General features: G+C 33.9%; 1 protein-coding gene across 1 annotated transcript in view; it reads left to right on the top strand.

Annotated features, from left to right (window-relative positions):
- Nucleotides 1–27,447, top strand: part of KCNH8 (potassium voltage-gated channel subfamily H member 8) — a 181,222-nt gene that overhangs the window by 57,646 nt on the left and 96,129 nt on the right. Inside the window, exons 2-3 of the mRNA XM_005030018.6 lie at nt 3,007–3,240; nt 17,916–18,047. Of these exons, the coding sequence (XP_005030075.1) occupies nt 3,007–3,240; nt 17,916–18,047 (366 nt within the window). The remainder of the gene's footprint in view (nt 1–3,006; nt 3,241–17,915; nt 18,048–27,447) is intronic.

Below are 27,447 nucleotides of genomic sequence, written 5' to 3'. Positions count from 1 at the left end.
ATAAATATGGAATTGATTTTTAATTTTTAATTTTTTATTTTTATAGAACTGTTGCAATCTACAGATGAATATATATCAAAATACAAACACTAATAGGTTTCTATTTGTCATTGCAACTGGTTTACTGGTCAAAGACAAGCCTAAATTCTTACCTCTAGTCTATAAAGAATTATAGATTTATAATAAATTATTCTAAATAAAATATCACTCTTCCTACTCTGAATTTTAATATCTAGCTGTCTCTGAAGAACATTGAACTAAATGCTATATTTGTTTTGTGTTTGCACTGAGCCTTAAATGGCCTTAAACCTTTCACCCTCATTGCTTAGGTTGGGTTGTATCTTTTGTTTGTTTGTTTGTTTTGAATATGTTATGGTGCTTTTTGTTCATTACAAATAGCAAGTGACATTAAAGGTTCCAGATTATGAAAAGGAATTAAACTTTGAACCAGAATATTTTAAGATAAATTTTCTCAAATCTATTTTGTATAATAATCTAAAGTTAATTATCCCTTAAGAAACATTACTTAAGAATTCAGTGTAATACAGATGATTATTGGACAAAAAGATGTTGCTTCAATAAGTGCTATAATGTTTCTTTTAGTCTACTAGTTTGGGATTACAGCTGTATCATTAATTATCTGACTTGAATTTCAACTTCAAGAAAAACAAAAAACATAATCCTGATTGTGTCTTCCTGAAGCTGATTCTTTATTGTCATTATTAAAAAAGTGTAAGATAATTAGACTTACAAGACAAGACTTATCAGACATCCACTGATGTTATAGGGATTATTGTCTGTTATTCTAGCCAACACCGGATTGGTCTTTTAGAAGTAAATTATTTTCTGCTGTGAATGATAAGGTAGCATAAAGTATTCTGGGTTTATTTTTATGTAAATGACAGCAGAATTTGGCCATCTAATATTTTTCATAAAATGATATTAGTGAGGTCCACTGTATTCCTGTTCATAATGATACTCAAACACTCCTAAACTTAGAGAGCATCCTCCGAATCCTTTCTGTCCTTTTGGTGTCCTATATTCTGCTTTTTGCAGTTCACAATTAGAATAATAATAAAATAAATTTTAAAAATGGCTTTGTGATGCATAATTATATCTTAAACAATAAGAACTCAGGATTACATTAATTTGATAGTTATAAATACATTTGGGATGTACAATTTTACAGGTCTTTCACTGTAATACCATCATTAAGCTGCAGTGGAAGTGTATGATTTTAATTCTTTTGGCAATGTGGTGATTTATTTTTTTATTGACGGGGAAGCAGCATGTCAGTGCATGAATAGTAATGACACATATTCTCTAAGAAATAAACATGACAAGCAAAACCAAGCACTGCACTGAATGCATTTTTAAAGTACATAGTTGGTAAAAGGGAAGCATCTGTTTTAATTTAACAATCATTTAACAATTGTTTTAATTTAACAATTATTTATTTAAATACTTTAATTAGATTTGAGCAAAAAGGGAGTAACTGAAGTGCAGCTTCATGAGCAAATAAAACTTTAAAAAAAAAAAAAAACACTCAACATTGTATTAAAAATATGGAACAATACAAGCCATAGTATTTTATCCCTTGGGTAAACAAAGTAGCTGAAGTTGATGGAATTTTATTGATCTAAAACTCTTGTGACAGTTAAGTCTGAATCACACTTAATTTTACTCAGTTTTACTAAGTGCATGCAGTCCATCCCCTCTCCATTCATGAGTAATATATCCCTGTATGGAAATTAGGCATAGAAACCTGATTTAATTTTAATTAAAATAGTTCAATTTTTCTCTTTAAATGTATGTATATTTATCAGGAGATGCTTAGTTAAATTAGTTTCGTATTTTTTCTTAATACACACAAGAATCCACATGCACATAGGTCTGAAATGTGAAAAACATCTGTCTTGGGACAAGACTGTTCCTGACAGCAAGCTGTAAGGTATACATTCCTTAGTAAACAGTAGACAAAAAAATAGTCTTTCTTGATGTGAAGTTTGAACACACTCCTCACATAACATTTTTTTTTTTTTTTCACTTGAAGATAAGGAAACAGGGGAAAAAAATTTTTGAGAACTTCATATATTATCTGGAAAGTGTCTCTGTGACAGTTGAAAAAGACCATATAGTGCTACATCTGTAGATGTGGACGAGGGTCTAAAGTACAAAACCTTCAAAGACACTTCCACAAGGCATGGAAACAAACCATACAGCTGCGTGCTTAAAGACTTGAACACAAATTACAACTTCATTTATTGCTGATTGATGTCCATTTCAAAACACCTTTCTTAAATTTATAAGATGTTGATTGCATTTCACATACACTTTAAAATTCTAATATGCGTTAAGTTGTAAAAGAATTGTGACTCTTATGTGCCTGTTACATATGCAAAAAGTGTGGTGGGGCTCTGGAAAACAGATGGCAGTGCTTTTGAATAAAATAATTTCCTCCTCACCAAAAAAAAAAAAAAAAAAAGTAATAAAAATAAAGTCTGGTGGGGGAATAAAGGACGAAAGATTTCACATCACCACAGAATGTCCCTCGACTCTACTTTTAAGTAGAAAAAAAATATAAAAGAAATTAGTTTAAGTCATCTTAGTCATCTTTAACCTACAGACTGGAGAGGAATTTGAGTGGAAGAGTAATGTAGCATCTCTGAAACTTTTCCAAAGCTTCCATGTTCATCACCAGTCCTTGCTCACTTGCTCAAGTGTTCTTTGGATGTGCCATCTTGGAGGCAGTTGTAGTAAATTATTGCTTGAAGATGTAATAAGGCAAGATGGCACATGAGGAATCATTAAATGAGAGTGCTCTGTGATCTGTTAGACCATTCTAACTAATGGTCTAAAAACAGAAGTTGCAGCCTTGTTGCAGACAGTTGGGGCTGTGTAAATATATGCCCAGTTGTGCTTTCTGACAAAGATAAAGGAAGAATTATGCCAAATGACATAGAATTGAGTGTGTAATTCATGTTTTACTTCTGTGTTCCTTTACAGATAGTAACTTCATCCTTGCAAATGCTCAGGTGGCTAAGGGATTCCCTATTGTTTACTGCTCAGATGGCTTCTGTGAGCTTGCTGGATTTGCAAGAACTGAAGTCATGCAGAAGAGCTGCAGCTGTAAATTTTTACTTGGTGCTGAAACAAATGAGCAGATGATTCTTCAGATTGAGAAATCATTGGAGGAAAAGATAGAATTCAAAGGAGAAATCATGTTCTATAAGAAAAACGGTAAGCTTTCTGTTTGTTTGTTTGTTTCCTATTTTCTGTTAGTCCCAAAGAATGAAACTTAGCATTAACCTGTAAAATACATAGTTTGTTTTCCACTTAATTATTTTCTATGTCTATAGTCAGACCTAGAAGAACAGATCCGGATACATTTAGATGCACATTGAAACTATGTTTATATTAGTATTTCTGATTTTGTATTAGCTGTCTGGCAAGTTATAAAACTGTGGAAGGAGAAATTCAGGATCCTAAGCTGTATTGTGAGGCACTATGATATCAGCAATTAGTATGACACTGCATCTTTTTTTTTCTTATACTGATGTCCTGACTCCTTATTGATGAAAATTAAATTAAAAAATTAAGGTAGACAGTGGGTATATTAAATTTGTAATCCAATCAGTAAAATGCTTACTGTTTTGAATGATCCAAGTGGCTCATTCTCCGCAGCCACTCTATATAAACTCAATAATAATGACTTTCAAATATAGATAAGTACTCTACATTGAGTTTACATTAAAGAATGTATTGTCACATAAAACATTCTGAGCATTAAGCAACTCCATAGACTTAAGTAAATTTTGGGTTGCATTGCCAAAGCTTTCACTCCTATTCAGGGCATTTAACGACTCTTGCATAGTAAAAGTGAGTGAGCCATGGAAGAAAGCAACCCATGACACACACTCATCATCTTGTTTCATTATATCAGTCTCTTTCAGTGCACCTATTCTGTAAGTGTTTAAGTGCTATTATTCATGTGATCTTTGAACTGTACCACTAGCCAAGGGTGACCCTATGTATAAGATTCTAATAGAACTGCAACCACAGCAGTGTTATAGGAGCCTTCTCATATATTTAACGATCCATGATTTTTAATGGATCCACAGGTTGAGCATCACCTTATGTTTTATTATAAGGCTAGAATTTGTAGACATATGTTTAAGCCATATAGTTTCTCCATAGATTCTATTTATGTCCTTGGTAATGAAATATTTCCTCCCAAAATGTTGTTACTATTATATTAAATATTTTTACAAGTTATTTTCTAAAAGTAATAGGTGTTTAATGACAAAAAAAAAAACGTGTTTAATACAAAAGTTGCTGTTTACCTGTTTTGTGTTCATGACTACTTTTTTTTTTTTTTTTTTTTTTTTTTTTAAAGAGACTCCCATATTTCCTTGAATTCATTAGCTCATTTTTCAGGAAAGTTTTTCAATAAAACTAGTTTCTGCTCTGTAAATCATGTCTGAATGTAGGGAAAAATTATCTTACAGAAACATAAGGGCTGCATTTGACCAGTATTGTAGAATGATAACTGGGCATAACAGGAAGAGATTTCAATATATGCAAATGAAAGAAGTAAAGCTAACATATTCATTTCACTGGCTTAGTCCTGCAGGTTAAATTGTGATTCCTTTGCATTATGAGGTGTGCTTCAAATCTTCAATAAGTAGGACTAATTCAGGTAAAGGAAATTGTAGATCAATTTGCTTGGCAAATAATTTATGAAACATAGGTAAAGAGAAATTGTTTAGGATAAAAGAATTCCCCCAATCTATTCTACTTGCATTCCTGTGTATAATTGGAATGGAAGCCATTCCAAGACTTTTTCTGAGTATGAATAAATTTCCTTGACTGTCTGTTGTAATTTTCATGCATTTCTGTACCATTGTGAAGCATAAATGAATAGGTATTAAAATAACATGAGACTATTTGTATAAAAGCAAAATTTATCTTAAAAAATAGTCTTGGTTTTTTGTTTGTTTGTTAGGTTTTCAACAGAGCTTCATAGTGCAGACATTGAATTTGGTAAATCACCCATTTTAGCTAAATGTTTTGAGAGTTTTTATCAGAAGAAAAAATGAACCAATGAAGCAGTTAAGGTTATTCAACATTGGCAGGGAAAAAAAAAAAAAAGAGGGAGAAAAAAAAGGAGTTTGTGTTACAGACAAATGTTTTAACAATATTTTTAGACAAGAACTTTAGGACTAATGACCTCAGAATGAATGTATGGTTACCTTGAGGCTTACCTGACACTGAAAATACCTGCTAAAGGGGTTAGTGTATAGGAACCCCAGGAACAGAGATCAGTGAGAGACAGGTAACTAGTAAGGTTTGGTTTTTATAGTGTAATATTTCAGTCTCCTGTTATGACTTTAGGGTATCATTTGGTAAGGTTTCTGGCTTTAGTCCAGCATTCAGGAGTATAGACTTACTCTGTAGGCCTAGCTACAAGGCAAAATAAATACTTTCAGGGATAACTTCAGGCACAGAAGTTCAGCTTCAAGGATAATTCTGAGCTCACAGGATTACAGAATTGACTGAAACGTCCCTCAGAATACTCCATAAAATAATACTTTAAATAACTACTTTATAAAAGACACATTAGGATTTTTATTTATTTTTTTTTTTCTGTCCTGGATTTGATCTAAAACTCAGAGGCTAGAAATCTGTAATTGAACATAACATGTTTTTTTTTGTCGTCGTTGTTGTTTTCTTTCCTTTTTTTTTTTTTTTTCTATGTGTATCTCCTTGTGTGGAAAAGAAATTCAAACTTCCAAAACTAATACATGTTGATTTTTAATTATTTGTTAATAACCACATTTTTCAACATTATGACTTTTATTTAAACTTAATTTAAAACTGATTTGGTTTTTATCATTAAATTAAACTATTCATTCTACACAAGTTCTGATTCAAGTTTGGGACTTAAAGCCCTTAACTAGTTTTGATCTGAATTTGGACGTTTAGGTATAGGGCCTTTCACAGTTATTTAACTAGAAATTCTAATAGCAATTTTTCTCAGGAACTCTTCAGTAAAGGAGTGATTGTTGTAACTAAAGCAACTCTACCATAGTACATACAATTTCATAGGAATTCCAGACTGATGTGAGCTGACACTCATTGCAGTGAGAAAAAAACAACATGCAAGGAGTTGGGTAGAGGATATGGATTAATTCTCTGTGGTAAGAAACAAAGAAATTTATTGTTTTGGTCATTTGCTTTTGGATCATAATAGAAGGGTTATCCTCACCTCTTGTACTCTCACCTAACTAGAAAGCAATCTTCTTAGAATGAATAGAAGTACATGTGTTCTCCTTTTGTCTTTCTAACAAATCTTCACCATAGCATAAGATGTTTGTACCTTCCCATTTCTGCCATGTTAGTTCAGAACAGTACAAGAACTGTTGCAGCAGATACAGCAGCTTCAGAGAGATGTCTTTGGAAATCCCATTACAAACATATTTTTTAACATAGTTTTAGTATTTATTTCAGTTCCTTAGACAGTTTTTAATTTATTTTATTTATTTAATTATTAGAGATATAGTGCTTTTTGAAGATAAAAAGAAAAGAAAAAAATAACTATTAAAAAAAAAAAAAAAACCAACAAGGAAATGTATGACTTGCTTTCTTCAGGAAGTTTTAAAATGAAGTATTTTAGGAGTTGCTTTTTATTTTTTTTCTCTTGCTATTTCTACACTTTCTTCAAAACATCTGTGACAAATTAAGTTGTCAATTATGATAACAGAAATGCAAAATAACCTTTTTGAATTCAAGTGACTTGTGAGGGAAGAACTCACTCCAGGGATCTCCTTTTTTAGAGTAGTCTGATAGCAGATGAACACTTCACTAAAGAACTACATTTGAACAATCCCTTCTGAACAATCCCTGTCAGAGCACTGAAAAAAATTATCAGCAATAAGTACGTATAGTTAAATAAGGTCTTCGTGATCCACCAAACTGAAGTATAAACAAGGAGCTGATTGGATTTTTTCCTTTTCCGTTGCAGCCTAAGAGGATGCTACAATAAGCCTTATAATCACTGACTTAGTCCAGCATAAGCTCTCCATCTTCAATCACTGAGAAGGTCATACCTTAGTTCCCTTATGACCCCATCAGTCTTATTTTCTGTGTCTCAAAAGTCAGTTTGTAGTCTTTAAAAAAAAGATTTGATCTTGTTTGTTCTTGCACACACACTTGTATGGTCTTTAGTAGTGCTACAACTTTCCTTCATGGAAAGGAAATTGGTCTCTTCCTGTGAAGGTGTAACCTGTGTAAAATACTGTGTAACCAGAAAAGTTTACTTTTGGTTTAAGGATTTGTGAGAGGCTTCAGTATGGCATCCATTGTGTCCATGTCCTCTGCTCACCACCTCTCAGCTGCCATTTCCGCAATTGGCAGGAATTTGAAAATCCCTTCTGTAAGACTAATGGACGGGTAGGTGTTGCTGGGGCCACCTTTACAGGTTGCCTTAGGACTTGACTGCATATAGAGTTGGCTTAAGCACAGCTACTCATGGGACAATATGACATCTTCTACCTGTAAACTAATTTAAGCACTTTCTGAGGTAAGTATTATGCATCTGCCTTGCAGTTTTCCCTACCCTAAAGGTTTCGTAAATAACTTCTAAAGTCAAGAAGACATGAAACAGCTTTTTTCTCAATTCTCTAATTCCAAGAGTCAGTGTGATTAAGCCACAGTATTCATCTCTACTCATTAGTGTTTCAAAAAATCTGTACCTTTATCTGGAAGTATTATTAATATGATATATTAATATATAATGACATATAAAATTATATAACACCAGAATATTATATCAGATGGGTAGAATAGGAGTTGAAAAACAGTGAAAGACAGAACATCTCACTGAGTTACTAGGTAACACTGGGCAAAAGGCCATTTGAAGCCTCAGGTGTAATGGTGTTCTCAGATGAGCAACAATAACAGCCACAGGCAAATGAAATAAACCTCAGGCCATGAGACATTGCTTATAGCATCTATTATGGATGCACTTGAATAATGTGGCTAAAGAAGATCAAAGACTCCATACATTATTTGCAGTCAAGGAATGACATCTTTTGTTTTAAGATGATTTTATTTTTTTATTAAAAATTATAATAAGTATTAAAGAAGTTTAAGTAAAAATAATTATATTTAAAGAAAATAAGGGTTTCTTAAAGCTCTTCTTTTTACATACACACACACAAAAAGTATTTTGGTCTGCAGAAATGGTATCCCTTTTTTTCCATCAAGAAGTTTAAAGATCTATTTTAATGGTTCTCTGGAAATATCCTGTAGCACTTTGAAGCATAGGAGTTGTATGGTACATTTTTAATATGAACTAACTCCCTGCTTTAGCAACCCTTGAATTGCTTTGGGAAATGTTAAGCCTGGCAGCTACAGGAGAGACATTTATTAGAATTTTCCAATTAGAGAAAATTAAAGCTTTCCATACAAAACCATCAATTTGCTAGCGACGTCTAGTTACTAATGTACAGGAACTTTCTTGACAAGTTGTTTGGCAGGAGAGTTCATAGAAATGTGACCTCACTGCTGCTTTACGTTAAAAATGTGGCCTAGCAAGAAAGTTAAAATCATTCGTAGCTGATTTGCTCACATTATCTAAATTATAGTACAAAATACAGGAGGAGTAGGGGGAAACAGAAAGAGCAAACAATGCTCAAAAATGAATCTGATGGTAATAGCTAACTGCAATTAAAGCATTATTTCTTTTTTGTTTGTTTTTCTTCCCTTTCATATAGCTCAATAGTAAAATGTTAGGATATCTCTGTGCTATTGAGGAAGTTATTTTTTAAAAAGCAATATACCTGTGTGTGTAGAATAAAGGCATGTCCTTATTTTCTTCCATTTTTATAGAACAGGAAACATTTAAGCTTCTTTTCTCCGCAAACACTTAATTTTTCAAAATGCAAAGTGTAGCCATACGTAGACATTACAGACAGTCCCAGCTTCTGCAGTGAGAGCAGCAAAAGGGGAAAATGGGGCAGATGTTTGTTCCTCTGGAGATCCGTGGCTCAGACTCTGTAGAGTGTTGGGTCAGTGAAAGCCTGCAAGGAGGTAAAAATAGGGGTTGAACTTCAGTTAGAAGGAAAAAAAAGAAATAAAAGAAAAAAAAAATAAAAAGGGAAAATCCCATGTGCAATGTGATCTGAAACATCTGAGATCTTTTGCTATGATTTCATGAGACTTCAACACGAAGTTGCTTACCGCTGCTTACTAACTGACAGTGCTGAGACTTTATTCTGATAGCACTCATGGTGACATTGGCTAATAGCTTCTTTCAAAAGCAACATGATTTATTAAAAGCATAATTCACTGTGAAAAGATTTGTTCTCATAGAAGCACAGTGATAAGTGAATAAATCCATATAAGAGTTTCCTGGTACTTATTGCATTGTTACAATGTGACAAGCTTTTCATTGCTTACAGATGCTTACAGATTTGTTTCCATACAGGCACCATGTGTTTCCAGCTGTACTTAATACGAATGTTTATGTTGTATGCACTTTTTATTTTTTAAGATTTATATAATTATTCTCCCTTTTGCACATGCATTTTAAGAGACATAGGTATTTATTTTGCTGTGAGATACTGGGGTCAGAACAGTTAGTCTACACTTCAAATTTTCTTATGGTTTTATGGTCACAGTGAGAATGATGATAGGTTATGCTTTAATTTTTATAAGGTTTTAAATAGGGCTTAGCTAAAAATTGACTTCTGTACCCATGCTTCAGCATGAGTTAGGCTGATGTTTGTTTAAAGAAAGGACAAAGATCCATCTCTCCTGATGATCACCTGCCTCCCTTCTGCTGACATTTCTTTAATTTTTTCATGGTCCTCAATAAACTTTATTGGATCATGCTGCAGAATGTAATTGCCAACTCTTATGCTAACAATTGCAATGAGTTCCTGCAGTATCTCCCTGGTGTGGCTTTTTTTTTTTTGGAGGAACAGCAGGAGGTTCATGATAGCACTGTGTATTGAACCACCTTACTGATTTGTCTTGGGGAATTGCAAAAACAGTGTGATTTTATAGAGCAGGTAAGTAATGAAAAGGTTAAAACCTACTACCTTCCAACTGGCAGGGTTTCTGTAATTCTTCTCAATGGAAAGGCTCAGAGTCTGTTTACAACATGTGTTCACATAGATTCAAATGGTGAAATGGGAAGATTAATCCTCTCTACACCATTATGTAATTTTTCAGTGCATGTTTCAAAACCCTCCTGCATAAACCCATAAACCTGACAGGAGGGAGATAGCAATCCAGATTCATGACACAACCCTTTTTCAGGTCCCGGACAGGTCCCCTTCCTCCTAGAAAAGTGCTGGAGAGCAGAAAGTCAAGAGCAGGTTAAAATTCTTGAATTATGGGCTCAACAGAAAATCCTCAAGCTCATTTGAAATGGCTGTTATTTACAGATAAATCTTAAATTTTAGACTTCGACTATAGAGTCACTAATATAAACAATCTCTGACCTTATCTTATGGAAAGGCGATAGAAAATAAATTATCAGTTTCTAAATGGAGCTTTGCAACAAGAGTGGACAAATAGCCAGCAGAATTTCTACTTCTCTAAGTAACATTTAATGTGAAAGTGTTTAGAATAAGCATGACTCTGCATCCAGAATTTCTTCTATCTTTGGGAGACCTACTCTTCTGTAGACTCTGACCCTTCTGTTCATAGAGGCTGCCATTGGAAGAAACACCAGAACCCGGATCATGAAAATGTCTTGCACAAAAATATTTTTATTTATGCTTTTCTGTCTCATTATTTGGAGTTGAAAAAGTGGAAAACTTACCAGTACTAGTGTCTGTTTTGGTATTGCTGTGTTGTTGTTTTTTCCTAGGAAGCAACAAATTCTGTGTAATTTTGGAAGTTTCTTTTTAAGAGGATATAATAATAATAAGCTCAAAAATGATAACTTCATTTGAAAACATGGTAGTTTTTAGATCAATGTGGAACACACTTCCTTCTGATGTCAGAAATTTCAGACACAATTTTAAAAATATTGGTTAGCTTTTTGAAAGAAACAGAGAAAAGTTTGGGGAGAAAGTTATGTATAAATATATGTTTTTCATGCATGTACATACATACACACATACTTTTAGCTAAGAAGTCATCCTGGCTTAAGAAAATTTGTTATTTTTTTGCCTTTTTTTTTCCAAGTGACAAAAGTACACACGTCAGTAGACTAAAAACTCATATCTGCTCCTGTCATTAAGTCTACATTTTGAACGAGGAATTGTTAAAATCCCAAAAGAATAAGCACCATAGGCTGTAAACACAATTCTAACAATAGATTTCAAAAATACAATAATCAAGGGAAAGTAAGTAGACTTTGCTTATTTTGAGTGTAACTCAAGAAAAAAAAAAAAAAAAAAAAAAAAAAAAGCTGATATCTGAAGAGAGGAAAAACAAGACTACTCAGGAAGGATTGATCATGACTTTTTTTCCAAAACAGTGCATAGAAAAAACTGAAGAAACTATATTTTTATTTAGATTTTTTTTTCCTGTATGCTGGGAACAATATATATAACAGTCTATGGTTAGACATTTAATTATTAAACAAGTAAGGTAGCAAGAATATTTTAAGATATTTTTTAAGACTTTAACTATTGGATATTGAATTATATCAACAAATTGCCTCAGTTTCTGCTGTCACAGGAGTTAGCTGACAAATGCCTTGTAGTGTTATGTCTGTGACAGAATAACGATCTTTGACATAGGAGGGAAAGTAAGTTGCAGACTGCTGGTATCAAGAAATTTGCCCTGGAGTCTTTTGCATTTAAACAGAATGCATTTCATTGACTTCACTGAGGTTTTTTTTAATAATCCTGTGTATTTTGCTAATTGTTATATACGTAACCTAGTAAATGTATTACATCAGGAAAGTTCTTATCTGCTTAAATGCAGTTTTCTTTTCTAATCAGGACAGAGATAGGAAAAGAAAATTAGAGCAGACAAAAGTAAGTAGCACACATAGGGATAATGAGTGTCACGTGGCTTCAACAGGCATCACTTAGCTTCTCTGCTTTTATTCAATGAAAACTTGTATGTAACTAGAGGATTTTGAAAAAAGGAATTTCATTAAGTAGAAAATATAGTAGAAAGTGGTCATAAAAGGAGAGATAGCAAAGCTGAGTAAACAAATCCAAATTGTAGATGTGCTCGAGTCCATAAATTAGTTAGTATACAGCAGACTGTACTAGCAGTTGCATACAAAAGAAAAGAACACCAAGGTTGGAAAAGTCAAGCACTCAAACCAGGAGCTGCCAGAACAGACCCAGCCTCTGTCAGCATATTAATAAATTCAGATTTTGAGGTGGTGAGGAAAGTCTTTCTCTGACTAACACAGGAAGTTTGCAGCAAGGCAAGGATAGGAGGCTGATGTGTTGTGCGATGTCTCCTCTTAGTGGAACGTCTTTTCCCTTTCTCCATCATGGCAGTGATGACAGCAAAATTAGACATGTTGTACAACATGACCTATGAGCTATTGAGTTATCCAGCAGTAGTGGGAACAGAGTGTAAGATAGAGTTTGTCACTGAAAAAGAAGGGGAAACATGGAGAGGGGATTTTCACGTTCTCTGATGAGATGTGATAGATTTGAATAACACTTGCTCTATTGCCATGTGTGAGAGATGTGCAGGGAGATTTTTAATGGAAGTTTAGAAATCGCTACACAGATCCGCAGAATTGCCTGTTATCTGCTTATTCATATTGAACCATAATTTTACCTCATTATTAAGGTATTTTACCTATTCCACTCCCCCCTACCAAGTTCTTGAGATACCTCTATATCCTCATTTGAGATTTATTTATTTATTTATTTTTATTTTTAAGGGATTTAAGTTGACTCTTAAAATTTGTGGAGAAAACTAATTGCAAGTATGATCTGCTGGCCATAAGTTCTTGAGACTCTTTTTTTACTACTAGGAGAGTGCTAGCACAACCATCAGTGACCATATGCATGAATTACCTGACACTCCATATGTCTTCTTGTAAGTTTTCTTGCAATATTGTCAGACCAAAGACTGTCCTAGGATATAACACATTGGCTGTCATCAACAGGAGCAGAATTCAAGGGAAAATTTGATAAATTTTGTTAGTATGTACATGCCACTTTTGCAAAAATGGAGAAGACCTAGGTACTTACTTGCTTGAAGTAGCAAAACCTTGAGTTAACTATGTTAACTGCATTGTCAAAGTTTTGGTATTTACAAGAGAGAAAGTACTCTGATTATAGCTGTACTTTTTATTTCAGCTACATTCCCTTCTAGTTTAGTTCAGTTGCTTTTTTTTTTTTTAAAGAATTGTTTGCTTCTTTGCACTTTGGTCTCCTCAACAAAGTGTTGACACCTTGTCTAAATCACAAAACATCCAAAACAAAATGTTATCATTGGCACTTGGAATCTAGCCAAAAAAAAAGTTAGCTTGGTGTTTCGCTAGACAAAGTCTTTGGTATCGTGGACTGTCAGTGAGGGTGAAATAATCTGGCTAAACTTCTTAAAAATAAGCCAATGTTTTATTTTGCTAACAATTATTAATTCTGTAAATGAAAGGATCATGTTGTAAAGCTGAAGAATTAGTATCAACCCTGTCAATACATTATTGCAGTTATCTTTGTCTTTTAAATAACAAATCCCTGGAAAATGTGGTGTGTTTTTTGTTGTTTTTGTTTGTTTCATTTTCTCTTAAAAGATAGATTTACATCTGTTTAAAATGTAATGCAATGTAAAAAAAAAAAAAAAAAATCTACCAGATACATGATGTCATATATGATGCACATAAGATGTGCAGCTTAGTTCTGCTTTTTTTTTTTTTTACATAATACAATTATGGTAATTATTAAATGAAGAGATTTTTGTGTGTGTGTGTGTGTGTCACAGAATTTGTTTATATAACATTCAAGACATTTATGCTTTCATTTTTTTTTTTTACACTAAGAAAGATACTTACTGCAGAAAAGCACAGTTAAAACGATAAAGCAGAGGAGATGGGCAAATAATTTTTTTTTATTATTATTATTTTTGTATTCCATTAAAGATTTAAATAAACTGGTCATCAATAATCCCTCTCTGTTTCTGTAATACCACTGAAATACCCAAAGATTTCTGTTCTGACTCTTGCAATGGGCTTTGTCTGGGATAGTTGTGGTTGAAGTTCGGTTAAGTATTACTGTATGCTGGGTGGACATAGCTCATGAATAAGGTTAACAGTCTGAGTTTGTTCCTCGGTTTAAGCAGACCTTATTTTCTAATGACAGGAATACTTGGTTCTAATGGTTATTGGTGCTATGATGGCAAGGGTTTTTTTATCAAATCTCCTTTTTAAGTTCCTGGCCCTGTTGACCTTTGTTTTGATTTCAGTCTAAGGAGACTTCTAACTGTCAGAGTGAGGAAAGGTAGAAATGGAGGGTGAGAGAGTGACTATAAAGCATTCTCTTTTTTATGTATATATGAAAGGTGGACTGTAGCCAAATTGCTTTGTGATAAGATTATGCTTCATTTGGTCTCTTTTCTCCTTTCCTGAGATGTACTTCTATAGCCCTTGAGGATATTAAAATATATTTTGAACATTCAGTTCATAATGCAAGAGAAAGACTAGACTCTTCCTCAAAGAGTAGTGGCTTGGAGCAATAAAGGTCTGTATATAAATAAACCTCCAAAAGAAATGTCTTTGATAGACAACGCCTGGCAATACGGAAAACCTTTGTGTGCACCATCTGAAGCAGGGAAGAAATTTCTTCCTCACAGATGAGTGCACTCAAAAGAACTATAACTGCATTACTTTTTTTCAGTGAGTAGAAAGTTCTTCTTTTGGCTTATAGCATTCTACAGTGTTGGCTTTCAGTAAAAGCGGTATAATTGATTGCATTGGATAAGTACATTTTTCCAATAATGCTCATCTGGAGTGAAATGTGGCACACTTCTGTTCTTGACAGAGTGCAAGCACATATGATCTAGTCCTGGCCTAAACTGGGTCATCTCCTCTAGTCTGGAAGAGTATTTCATATATATTTGCACTCTTCAGAGTAATGGCAGAAACCCCCAAAAAGTAAACTTTGAACTTTTAAAGGTTGAGTGTATAAGTAATGTCAAGATCTGCAACTCTGTTATGCTAAGCACTAACAGAGAACTCTTTGAGGGAGAAGTATCCTATGCATGTATCAGATATGTGTTTTCTTTAGTTGTTTGTACTATTTCTTAAGCATACTTGCTTTGCTTAAAAGAATAAAAATAAAAATAAAAAATCACACACACATTCATGGAGTAGTACAGATGAGAGAAAATATGATTGAAGAGAATCAGAAAATGACATTACATGATTTCAGTGACTAGTATTCACCAGCAAAAAGCTCAAATACACATTAACAAAAGAGAAAAAGCATTACAGCATGAAACACTGAAAATATTTGTCTCTATTTCTAATTATTACTGATGGCAGTGTTACAATTACTTCCCTAAACATATAAGTCTATCACTTCAGATAAAGTTATCAAAGGTGCTTCTTAGCATAACTGAGTTAGATTTATATGGATGTATCTAATATCTCTAACTTTCTGCCTTAAACAGCTGTGATGATTTATTTGTGTGTGTGTGTCAAAAAGATGTGAAACAATTTAAAAAAATAAGATACACATGTATTTCTGGAGATTTCAACAGACGTTTAAAAGAAAAGGCTGCTATTAGTATTGTTAAGAAGATGAAGTTGAGAACAGCTTTTTGTCCAACTGAAGCTACTGCTAGAATACACAACATAAAATTTTAAAAGAAACATGAATATTAAAACTATTAAACATGAATAGTTTAAAAGTTATAATAATATTCCGTAGATATCTGTGATTCTATTTTTAAGCCATAAAGTAAAATTGCTTAATGCTACCTCTCCTCTTTGAATACACCACTTCAGATTGATAAGGTGTTGGCTCTATATAACATTTCTGACAGTAACAGCACTAAGCAGTTTTTCCCAAAAGTTTAGGTAAAACAAGCTATGTCCATGTAAATTTGAATTAAGAATGGAAAATTAAAAAGAAAGAGGGAAGAATAGAAATATATTGCTTCTGATGTCAGTTCTACCTTCTTTTAAAAGAGCTTCTTTTTTTGCTCTCTCTCTACAACCTCAAAATAAGAATGATTAAACCTAATATAAAGTCAGTCTGTTTTCACGCAATTTCTCTGTCCTTACCCAATCTACTTTCCTTCTGTTTCCAATTCTCTCTATCTCTACTTTAAAGTGGAAACTTAGTGGAAAAGTCTCCTTGAGTGGAAACATTATCTGGTGACTCAACCATTGTCAAAGCCTGCCTCTTGGGAAGTTTACCCAGGATAAAGAAAAGCAGATTAATTTCTTTTCAAACATACTTCTACACCTGCATCTTCAGAGGCCCTTCAAAAGGAAAGCTGCAGTTTTGCCCCCCATGCTTGCCTACATCTTTTAACAGACAGAGAACTTCCAGTTGAAAATTTAACTTAGATTAATTGTGATCTTGGTGTGTTCAGTTCATTTTCTCTTGAAATGAACTGCAGAAATCAGAAGGAAAAATAGAGGAGGAAATAACTAGTCTGTTTGTTTTTACAAAGGACAGCTCCAAAGCACAGCTGATAGTATGGCAGTAGTGGCAGCAGTCATTGAAGGAACTTTGTTCTTTTCTGAATGAAAATATACTTTTGCTTGTAAATGAATGTTAATAAGAGTGTGATGGGGATGAAAATGAATATGGAAACATAAAGAAATCTCCAATAAATTTTAAATTTAAAACTAAAAAAACAACCAACCAACAAACAAACAAACAAAAACATGCTGTAACAGTAATTATATACCTTGTAAATAATAGGAGGAGAAGGAGAGAAGGATAATTGGAGATAGGAAGTATTGATAGCCAAAAACTGAAAAACAAAACCTGGCATTGAGCTGAATTGTCCCAGAATGGATGGGATTGGAATCCAGGGTGCTTGCTGAAATCTCCATTACACTCCTAGCATATAACATTCATTATATTCTGTTCCAAGTGGTCTGTGTTAATGGGAGACCTGTAAATGTTTCCACTGGAATTGAACAATATATATTGCAAATATGACGTAACAGAATCAGTGAAAATACCTATTGAAAGTGGTACAATTATTTACCAGATCTGGGAAGAGAAAGTTTGGCAAAAAATTAAAAATATTGTCAAACTCTCTGTTGTTTAATTAACACCTTAGCAAGCTGGCCTTTATACATCGTAAGAAAAAAACTGATATTAATTTTACAGAAAATTTCTTGTATTATAAATCTTACCTGTAAAATGTGAGGAGTTAATTCTTTCTTAGCTTAAGTTACTTTGAATCAAGCATTTACATTTTCTATTCTAAGTCTGATGTCTGATTAGTTTAAATATCTTTGAATTAGTGGAATGATGTTCTGACTATCAGGTCTTCTGTCAAGAGATTTTAATGAGTATCAAGCAAGATGATTAAAGTAAAATGATTTTATAGTAAACCTGGAAGCTTCAGATGTCAAGTTAACAAAGTGAAAGCTATTCCAGTAAAATAAGCAACATCAGTTGAGAGTTCAAAGGAACGCATGGTATCAGAGGAGTAAGCAGTTTCATTAAATTCTATTAATGATCCCTGCAGATAAATTTTGCATTTAAATTAATGCCTTACTTCCAGAGAAAGCAGTATTACTGAGCTTCAACCAATGATGCAAACAGATTTACATGAGCTGAACATCTGTGATTTCCTGACAACTGACCTCTTAAATAAGATATTTTTTTTTAGAATTGCATTAGTTGTAGATTTAGTAATACACTTTTTTTTTTGTTTGTTTTTTTTTTCCCCTCCTCTCTCTGCTAAAAGACAGCTGTTTGAATTAAATTCATTCTTTATCCTTACAGGGTCTTCATTCTGGTGCCTATTGGATATTGTTCCCATAAAGAATGAAAAAGGAGATGTAGTACTTTTTCTGGCCTCTTTCAAAGATATAACAGACACAAAAGTGAAGATTGCTGCAGAAGACAAAAAGGAAGGTTTGTGTGAATTGAAACCAATATTGATAAGAATGTAGTTTTTGAGAGTCACAGCTACTTAAACTCTCTCTCATGCACACTGTTAAATCAGAGACCTGTTAGATTTCCAAAGAATAAATTAATAATTAATAATGATCTGTCCTTCCAGATCATGTTATTCTTTGGAAATCGAACAATTTGTATTCAATTTTGCTGCTCTTTAATATTAGTTTTTCAATAAAAATAATATTTACTGAGAATTGTAATGCATCTTTCTTTTATAACTTCTTTGTACTCAAAACAGAAAATGTTGTTTCCCTGTGTTAATGAAAATTCTTAAATTAATATTTATTCTAACAATGTCTGCCTCCTCTCTACAGTTGGAGAAATAATTTCATCTTCATCTTCATTTTTCAACCCTGAATAATTGAGGGATTTTACATTCTTCACCTATTTAAGAAAATGTATCACAGAATTTCTGAGCTGAAAGATGGAAGAATCATAGAATCATAGAATATCTGAGTTGGAAGGGACCCACAAGGATCATTGAGTCCAACTCCTGTGTCCCTAAAGAAATACCAAGAATATTTGCAGATTCCCCTTACATAAAACTTCAACCAATCACTTCATGTTGAAGAAAAAAAAAAAGAAAGGAAACATTACACTTATGAAAGTTTTAGGAAAATTGTTTATTAAAACATGGCATAGAATCATACAGAATAGAAATTGTCTGAACATATGTTCTCTAAGGCTAATTATTTACATTATGAGAGATGCAAATTTTCAGAATACTGAAAAATCACATTTAAAATACCAGTGATAGTTTGAAATAGGTGTAGGAATTATGATGATTATTATTGTTGAACTATTGTTTATCTGTTAAACATTTTGTAGCTGTAATACTTAGTTTAGGATGGATTAAAATGGTCTCCAGCTTTTGATGTGAGTTCATGTTAAATTGAAAATCTAAGCAGATTTTAACTCATGTTTTCTGTTACACATTTAAAAATTAATATTCCTTCTAGATCCCAACCATGTTCTGACTGTGAACATACTCATGCAGAGTTGCATTACACCAGAAAATGCCCATTCTTTTTTTTTGCTCTGTGTTGGCAGCTTGAGTTTTAAGAATTGCTATAAATTTATGACTAATGAGGTTTGGCTGTCTTGTGTGCTACTTTCTGATCCTGGTTGTTACTTCGTGATCCCTAGTTGTTACTTCCTTTGTTACTCATGTTATAATAAAACTTATGGTTTTATTATAAGGAGATATTTGTTTGAATTTCCCCTTGATTTTCTGCAGCACATTTATCTATTTTATCTCATGTGTTCAGACAACTTCAGTTGCTCCTTTGTGCCAATGTGACTGCAAAAGTCCACTTTTTTGCCTGATTTTCCTTTACCCAGCCCAAATGTCAGACACTGTCTGTGACCTTTTCTTTTGAATGTCTCATTTTAAATACAAATTTAACAGATTCTTTTCTTTTCTTCCTCTGTATAAAAGTTTCCAATGAAATTAGTCCTATCATGCAATGATTAGAGAGGACTTTTTCTTTAAACTTTCTTTTAAGATAAAGGGAAAAACTTGTGTAACACAGTCCTTAAGAGGTGCTGTGACAATCAGCACCTCATGTTTTTGATTTTGTTCCGTTTTGTTTTAAAACTTAATTTACCATCACTTCCCTCCATGACATCATGCACCCTATTTAATGGCAACGTTCTTAGAGCCCTCATCTTTTCAATATTGTCAGTTTGGTTTCAGCACTACATTTGTTGCCACACCTGTAAGTTTGTTGTAGAAATATACTCCATCATTAGTATAAAAAATATAAGTAATAAATATTAACCAGAAAATCACCTGATATTTAATGTGGGAAGGAACCTCTGGAGAATGTCTACACCAATTCCCTTTCACCTACTCAAAGCAGGGTCAGCTAGAACTTAGTATGTGTCCTGAGTATTACCAAGGATGGAGACTCTACCACTTCTCTGGGCAACCTGTTCCAATATATGACTGCCTACAAAGTGGAAAAAAAAATCCTTATGTTAAAATGGAATTTCATATATTCAGTTTGTGCCCAGGGCCTCTTGTATTTTCACTAGGTACCACTAAGTAAAGTCTGGCTTCCTCTGTATTTCTCTCTATCAGGTATTTATACACACTATTTTTCCTCCTGGTCTTTCTCTGCTCTGGACAGATCAGTCCCAGCTCTCTCAACATCTCCTCATGTGTTAGATGCTCCAAATATCTAGTCATCTTTGTGGCCCTTTGCTGGACTCACTGTGTTGATGTGTGTCCATTTCTTTCCTGTTAAAGGGGAGCCTGGACCTGGAACCAGTATTTACGATGAATCTCACTAGTACTGAGGAGATCATCCCCCCTAACCAGCTGGAAACTCTCTTTCTAATGCTGCCGACAGTGTTGTTGGCTTTCTTTACCACCAGGCACATTGTTGGCCCATGCTCATCTTGGTAGCTACCAAAACCTCCAGGTTTTGCCTGCCAAGCTGCTTGCCTGCTAGCTGGCCCTCATCCTGTCCTAATGCATAGGTTTGTTCCCAATTACCTGCCCCCCCAGCAAATATGTCATCTAGTCTCCTCCCATCATTCCTAGTTGAAAGGCTTCCCTGCCAGGTTAGCCTTCCTGTTGGAAAAGATGCTTTTATCCCAATAATAATTGTGAATGAAAAGCTGGACGCTTTTCCCACCATGGATTAAAATAAGCTGCAGTGATATGGTTTAAATGGTGAGCCATTTTTTACTTCCTATTAATTCTTTCTAAGAAGACAGATTTATTTTGATTACACATTGTTGGAGGGAGAGGTGGTTCTTTTCAGTGTGCCAAAGTGAAATACCATATGTCAACCATTTTATATTCCATATTTTTGTGTTTAAAAAAAAAAAAAAAAAAAGGCTGCTGAGGACAAGGATTGTCTCTACTAATAAATTTTGCAACATGCAGAATGATTTGATTTATTCTGCTTAATTGTTCTCAGATACTTCTTGATCAAGCTACAGCAGTGAATATTCAGAGCACAAAACTTAGTTTTAAAAACTTTTTCGGGTCCAGAGAAGGGCGACGAAGCTGGTGAGAGGCCTGGAGAACAAGTCCTACGAGGAGCGGCTGAGGGAGCTGGGATTGTTCAGCCTGGAGAAAAAGAGGCTGAGGGGTGACCTTATTGCTCTTTACAGATACCTTAAAGGAGGCTGTAGTGAGGTGGGGGTTGGTCTATTCTCCCACATGCCTGGTGACAGGACGAGGGGGAATGGGCTTAAGTTGCGCCAGGGAAGTTTTAGGTTGGATCTTAGGAAGAACTTCTTTACCGAAAGGGTTGTTAGACATTGGAACAGGTTGCCCAGGGAAGTGGTGGAGTCACCATCCATGGAGGTCTTTAAAAGACATGGAGCTTAGCGATATGGTTTAGTGGGGACTGTTAGCGTTAGGTCAGAGGTTGGACTCGATGATCTTGAGGTCTCTTCCAACCTAGAAATTCTGTGATTCTGTGAAAACACATTATGCCTGTCAGGAGACAGGGTATTTAGAAGGGGATGTACTGTCACCTGGATATACATTATTTAAAGCAGGTAGAATTGTTTCAGGATGAATGGGACATTGTGCACTTGTGTCAATACAGGAGGTGAGATAGCAGAATAGTTTGACTCCTCTGCTCAAAGGAGCTACATGTCATGGAAACCTTTGTTCTTTGACTCTGTTACATCTTCTCAAGGATGACTTTGTTTCTGGCTGACCATCAGAGTAGAAAGAGTCTGAATTTCTTGTCCTCGGTAAGGAGAACCTGCTTTACTCTTGCTCATTGCATAAGAGTGCAAACACCCAGGAGACACACATAGAGCTGTCTTTTCTGCTCTTTTTATTTATTTTTTTTTTTACATGTGAGCATATACCTTTGCACCTTCTCTATGCAAGCAAATATGTTGTGTTTGAGTCTTGAACCTGTAGAAGTATTGATCTTCATGGCCATTACTTTAGCATTATACCAAGTTTTAAAAGTAAATGGTGGTTTTAAAAAGTTTTAAAATTATGGAGGTGAGGAAGAAATGTCCTTTGCAGTACATGTTGAGAGAGAGAAAGGAAAAAAAAAAAAAAAAGGAAAAAAATAAAAAGAAGAAAAACAAAAAAAATGATTCTTAAGCAAATTAATATGGAGATGTTGAGGAGGCAGCATGTATTCTGGAGAATATCCTGGAAGGATGAGAGAACAAATGCATTATCTACCATTTGACTCACTGGTTCCTGGATAAACTCATCCAAGCATCCCTAGATTTTTAAAAGACAAGTTATCAAAAGATGAGTTTTGTAGGAGTTTTTTGTCTGTTCTGTATTTCAGCTTGGTGGTTTTCTGGTTGTTGGAATATGTTGAGGACAGACAGTGGAAAATATCTTCAGATTTTCCTTTCAGAGTTTGCTAGTTCAAACATGTAAGACTGACAGCAGACATCATGGAAAAAAAAAAACACAAATGTGTTCAGTATGTGCATTGCCAATTAGAAGAGATCTTCAAAGTTGTGTGTGCAGTATGTTATGATTTGTGTTTTGGAGGATAGATAGAGGGAGTTAGGTTTGCAGAACCTTGTAAATAAACTTAAGACTTTCACAGGCCTAGACATAGCCTGGTGTCTTACATTTTATTAATTAGGAGACTAAGTGATCTAGGATGTATATTGTACATGTCTTCAGAAACACAAGTAAGGGTAGCTGGAACATTTGCAGAATTCACTTATATTTGCAGCTATACTGAAACTAGTTCATGCAGTGGCTCCTCCGAGCAACTTTGAGGTCCTACAAAGACTCCATAAATAATGTCTATTAAAAGCAAGTTCTGCCTAGCTGTAACAAAAACAGTTTCAAGGTTTAAAACAGTTTTATTTCATCTCCTGTCATTTCATATACTGAAAAAATAATTCCTTGAGAAGAAATCAGAGAATTTGTAGGTGTTTCATTGACCACATAAAAACAGACAGGTTTTTGAACTTATATGCTCTTTTTAGCTCTTTAAACTAACTTTAAAAACAAAACAAAACAAAACAAAAATCTCTCTTTCTCCCATGCCTTACATTTGGAAAAACTGTCTTGTCCACAAAGTGCTTTTATAGGTGACTGATCTGGTTCTGAATTGTAGATAAATGTATTAAGAAAACAAGTCCTTATTTGTCAAAACTCTTGCTTTCATTATAAGGTAGAAATTACTCAGGTATTTTTATTCTCATTTTAACCTTCCAAGTGAGCAAGTTTATATTGTATTATCAACTTCTGTGCAAATCATTTATTAAATTAATATGTAAAACATCAATGAGTGTGAAACTACCACCACTTCAGATTAGAAATAAAATAAATAAATAAACACTTTGGAGTAAAAAATATCAGTAAATAAAGTACATGAATTAATCATTAATCATTCCATTAATTAATCATTAATCATTCCATTATCATGGAATTAAAAGGGGGGATAGAATGAGGCACTTTAAATTCATTGAATTTATGGCCCTAAATATTATATTCATGCACAGAAATGCACTATTGCTTGTGGATGTCAATGACAAGTTTCTCAATGACTTTAAGAATCAGGAAATAAAAGACGTGTAAAAAAAAAAACAGCTGAATAATAAGTAGTAATCCAGCAAAAAAATATTTAACAATAAATTTTGTTCTGTATGACTACATATCAATAGTCACTTCAGATAAATTAGAAGGTATGTTTCAAATTTAGTAGCATAATCAAAATGACTATATTTCCCCTAGTGCAATAACGCTTTATAAATGTGGAATAATGAGTTGGCGAATAAACTATTTTAATGCAGTTATGAAATAGTTTTGTTCATTTTTTTTTGAGTTGGGGTATTTTATTTTATTAGAGATTTTGCAATTTTTCAGGTAAAACCTGGGAGAAGGCAGTAGTGTTAACAAACAGAAATAGCTTAAAATCACTTTACCTTCCTTGTTCTGTTGGATCTGTCTATTGTTAGAAGTAGCCAAAGAAAGATGCACCTACTTGGATTTTTATTTTTGTTTCAATTCTGAATTTTATGAAATATGTCCAAATACCAGCTTCTGGGGAAAAAAATATATATATATTATATAATATATAAAATATATATTTTGGGGGGGGGGGAATGCAGACCCTTCAACAACCAAAGTAGAGGTAGAGAGAAAGAGAAATCCCTGGTCTTTGTGTGTCTTTCTTCCACCTCCTAATTCTTCATGATGGAAGAATCAGCAACTTATCTCATTAAGCTTACTGCTGTTTAAAAGTCTTTCCAATACATGAGACAAGGAGTAATGTATACCATTGTTTCTTTTCTCTTATTGTTCTCTGAAGGTGTAATATTAAAATGATGAAGATCATACATTTGTTTCTGTGCAAAAATTAGTCTCTTTGAAAATATTTTGTAATATTTAGAGCTTTTCAGCTGGCATGTGCATTAAGTACGTTTTCTCATTGAATCAGTTAATCAGTTAACAGAGGAAAAAAGTGGCTAGAGGCTAACTTGGATCCACCATACAGCTAATAGTTCCATGAACATTTGACTGTTGTTGACAGAACGAATATGTCATGAAACTAACAGACCTCCTGCAGCATATTGGCCACGGTAGTGCTTTTATCCTGTCATTAATAACAAAGCACGTTTGTATCAGTTTTCTTTATACTGACAACTGCTGGTGTGGTGTACCCTGGAGAATAATACCTGGAAGTTAGTGAAAGTTTTTTTAAAAACCTAGAAAAACTCATTTCCAGCCTTCCCTATGGTGTTTTTTTTTTTGTTGTTTTTGTTTTTTTTTTCGTTTTTTTTTTTTTTTTTTCCTGTTTGTTCAAAATCTTTTCATAATGCCTTATCCTGTGTTCCTCAAAATCAGCTTTCCTTCCTTCTTTCCTTCCTTCCTTCTTTCCTTCCTTCCGTCCTTCCGTCCTTCTGTCCATCACATCTTAATATAGTAATGTTTATACTGTTTAAAGGATAGGCAGTGTGTCTGAGTCAGTCTTACAGCCTCATCTGGCAAGCAAACAAGACAGCAGAGACAATCAGGTGGTTGAGAATGGAATAGAGCCATGGAGCTAATTAGATTGTGCAGTTGTAAAAAAAAAATAATAATAATAAAAGAATGTAGCAACCAGTTATGGACTTGTCCATGCTGGTGAAATCTGTCTTTTCAATCCACACTATTTACTCAAAACCTGTGAAAAGCTGTAAAATAAATAAATAAATAAAATACTTCTGAGAGATCCAAATTTGCAGTCTCCAGCCTTTAGACCAGGGCTTTGTCCTGGTCTGCGGTAGAACTACTTTACATGAATACGGTTACTTAAGTGTGCATTTTAAAAATGTAACCCTCAGAATATTTTACCTTGCTTTACTCTACGTCATTCACATATTTTCAGTATGTTCTCTTCTGAGTTAAATTTAAGAAGTGCAGGTTGCTTGTTCTCTAACATTCTGAAAGATATTGTGATGCATAAAATACTTGTTTTATTCCAAACCACAGGGAAAATATCTATTTTAATTAAGTAGACATTTTATTTTTTCCTAAAGAGAATCAACAAATGTATTTAGTTATGTTTCAGTGTCACCTGCTCCTGCATGGGTTTACAGATGCCTTATAAAATTTAAACTCTTGGTATAAAGGATTTTCTGTTTATTCCTTTCAATACACTTCTGAGCTTTTTATTTAGTTATGTCACCCACAGAATGCTGGAGAATCACTTTCAGTCTAGTATGAACTCCCTTTTACTGTGCTTACTGCAGGTTTTTATGAGTTTATTTGATTTCCTGAAATCTGGAAGATGATTCAGAAATCTTTGTCTAGACTGCTACTATTCATTTAAATATTTCTGATATGATTACTTAAGTAAAAACAGATCAATCTTTTTGATTTTCCTATGTAATATGAATGAGATACTAGATGTTAATCTTTCATGTCATATATAATTCTATGCAAAACTTTCTGTGGTAAAGATCCATACTGGTAGTGGATGTTATACAACACCTTGTTGAGCAGTTAAACACCCAATGTAGCTGGTGTTTTTAACTAATTTGTTGGAGGTTTTTTGGTTGGTTAGTTTGGTTTGGATTTTGTGTGTGGTGGTGTTTTTTCCTTCCTTCCTTCCTTCCTTCCTTCCTTCCTTCCTTCCTTCCTTCCTTCCTTCCTTCCTTCCTTCCTTCCCTCCTTCCCTCCTTCCCTCCTTCCCTCCTTCCCTCCTTCCCTCCTTCCCTCCTTCCCTCCTTCCCTCCTTCCCTCCTTCCTTCCCTCCTTCCCTCCTTCCCTCCTTCCTTCCCTCCTGCCTCCTTCCCTTCTTCTTTTCCTTTTTTTTTTTTTTTTTTTTAGTAATAATACATAACGGATACAAATTAATGCCATAAGAAAAATATCAAGGATGATGAGACTTTGTTTGTTTGTTTGTTTGTTTTTTCCAGTAGCATGCAACATTTCTGGCTTGAGCAGGTTCACTATTTGAAAATACATCTATTTCATGATCTCCCTCATGCCACAGCTTGTCTACTATGGAGTGAGTGTAACATTTCTGGGTCACATTGGAGTTACTCACTGTAGATTGCATGAGTCTATGGCTCAAGATTAACATGGTTCTGAATGTATGGGATGGATTTGCTTTTCAAGGAATATTCAGTGCTATTCTCTGACTACTCAGTTGTGATTCAAAGGAGAGCAGACATAGGTTAGGTTTGAATTTGGTCAGTAAATCAGGTTCTTTTGCATTGTGTTGTTAAGGCAGCACAAGCGTAGTGGAGCCTATCAGAATTTGTGACTTTTTTTGCAAGGACAAAAAAAAGAATTAAATCTCCACTTTCTATTGATGTAAGCTTGATATATCATGTTTTTATAAAACAAAATGTCATTGGCTACAAAGGCATTTGCATTTTCTGGTGCTTTTCATGTGCATGACAAGTTTATGAGTTCTCAAGCTGTTATGAGTGTAGTGGTAAGATTGGCAGAGAAGGGTTCTTGTTAGTTTCTTTTCTTGGAAAAAGACTTCTGAGATTGTCATATGTGATTGTGTTGCTATAGCTAATCTCATTAAAGAAACAGAAAAGGCATTGAACAACATCAAGAGAGTTAAAAAACATATTACCATATTTCTCAACTAAAAAGGGACTTAAGACTAAATTGCAAAACATCCTTTTTAACACCTATTTAGGGGGGATTATCATCACAAAGGAAGGAGTGTATAAAAATGCCAGGCAACAGAACCCCCAAACAGCTTTTTCTAAAACACTGATTTCTTACACTACTTGGGAAGATGAGAAGCACAATATAAAAATAAAACAGCAGCATTTAAAGTGCCTTTCTGCTGGTTGGATTCACTGTGGTGTCTTTTTGTCTAACATCCTTCAAAAGGAAAGTGAATCTGTTAGGTACATAACAATTTTTAAATATCAGTAATAAACA

Source organism: Anas platyrhynchos, chromosome 2, assembly GCF_047663525.1.
Source record: "Anas platyrhynchos isolate ZD024472 breed Pekin duck chromosome 2, IASCAAS_PekinDuck_T2T, whole genome shotgun sequence".
In the NCBI taxonomy this organism is placed as follows: Eukaryota; Metazoa; Chordata; class Aves; order Anseriformes; family Anatidae; genus Anas; species Anas platyrhynchos.
This window is presented reverse-complemented; position numbering and strand designations above follow the sequence as displayed.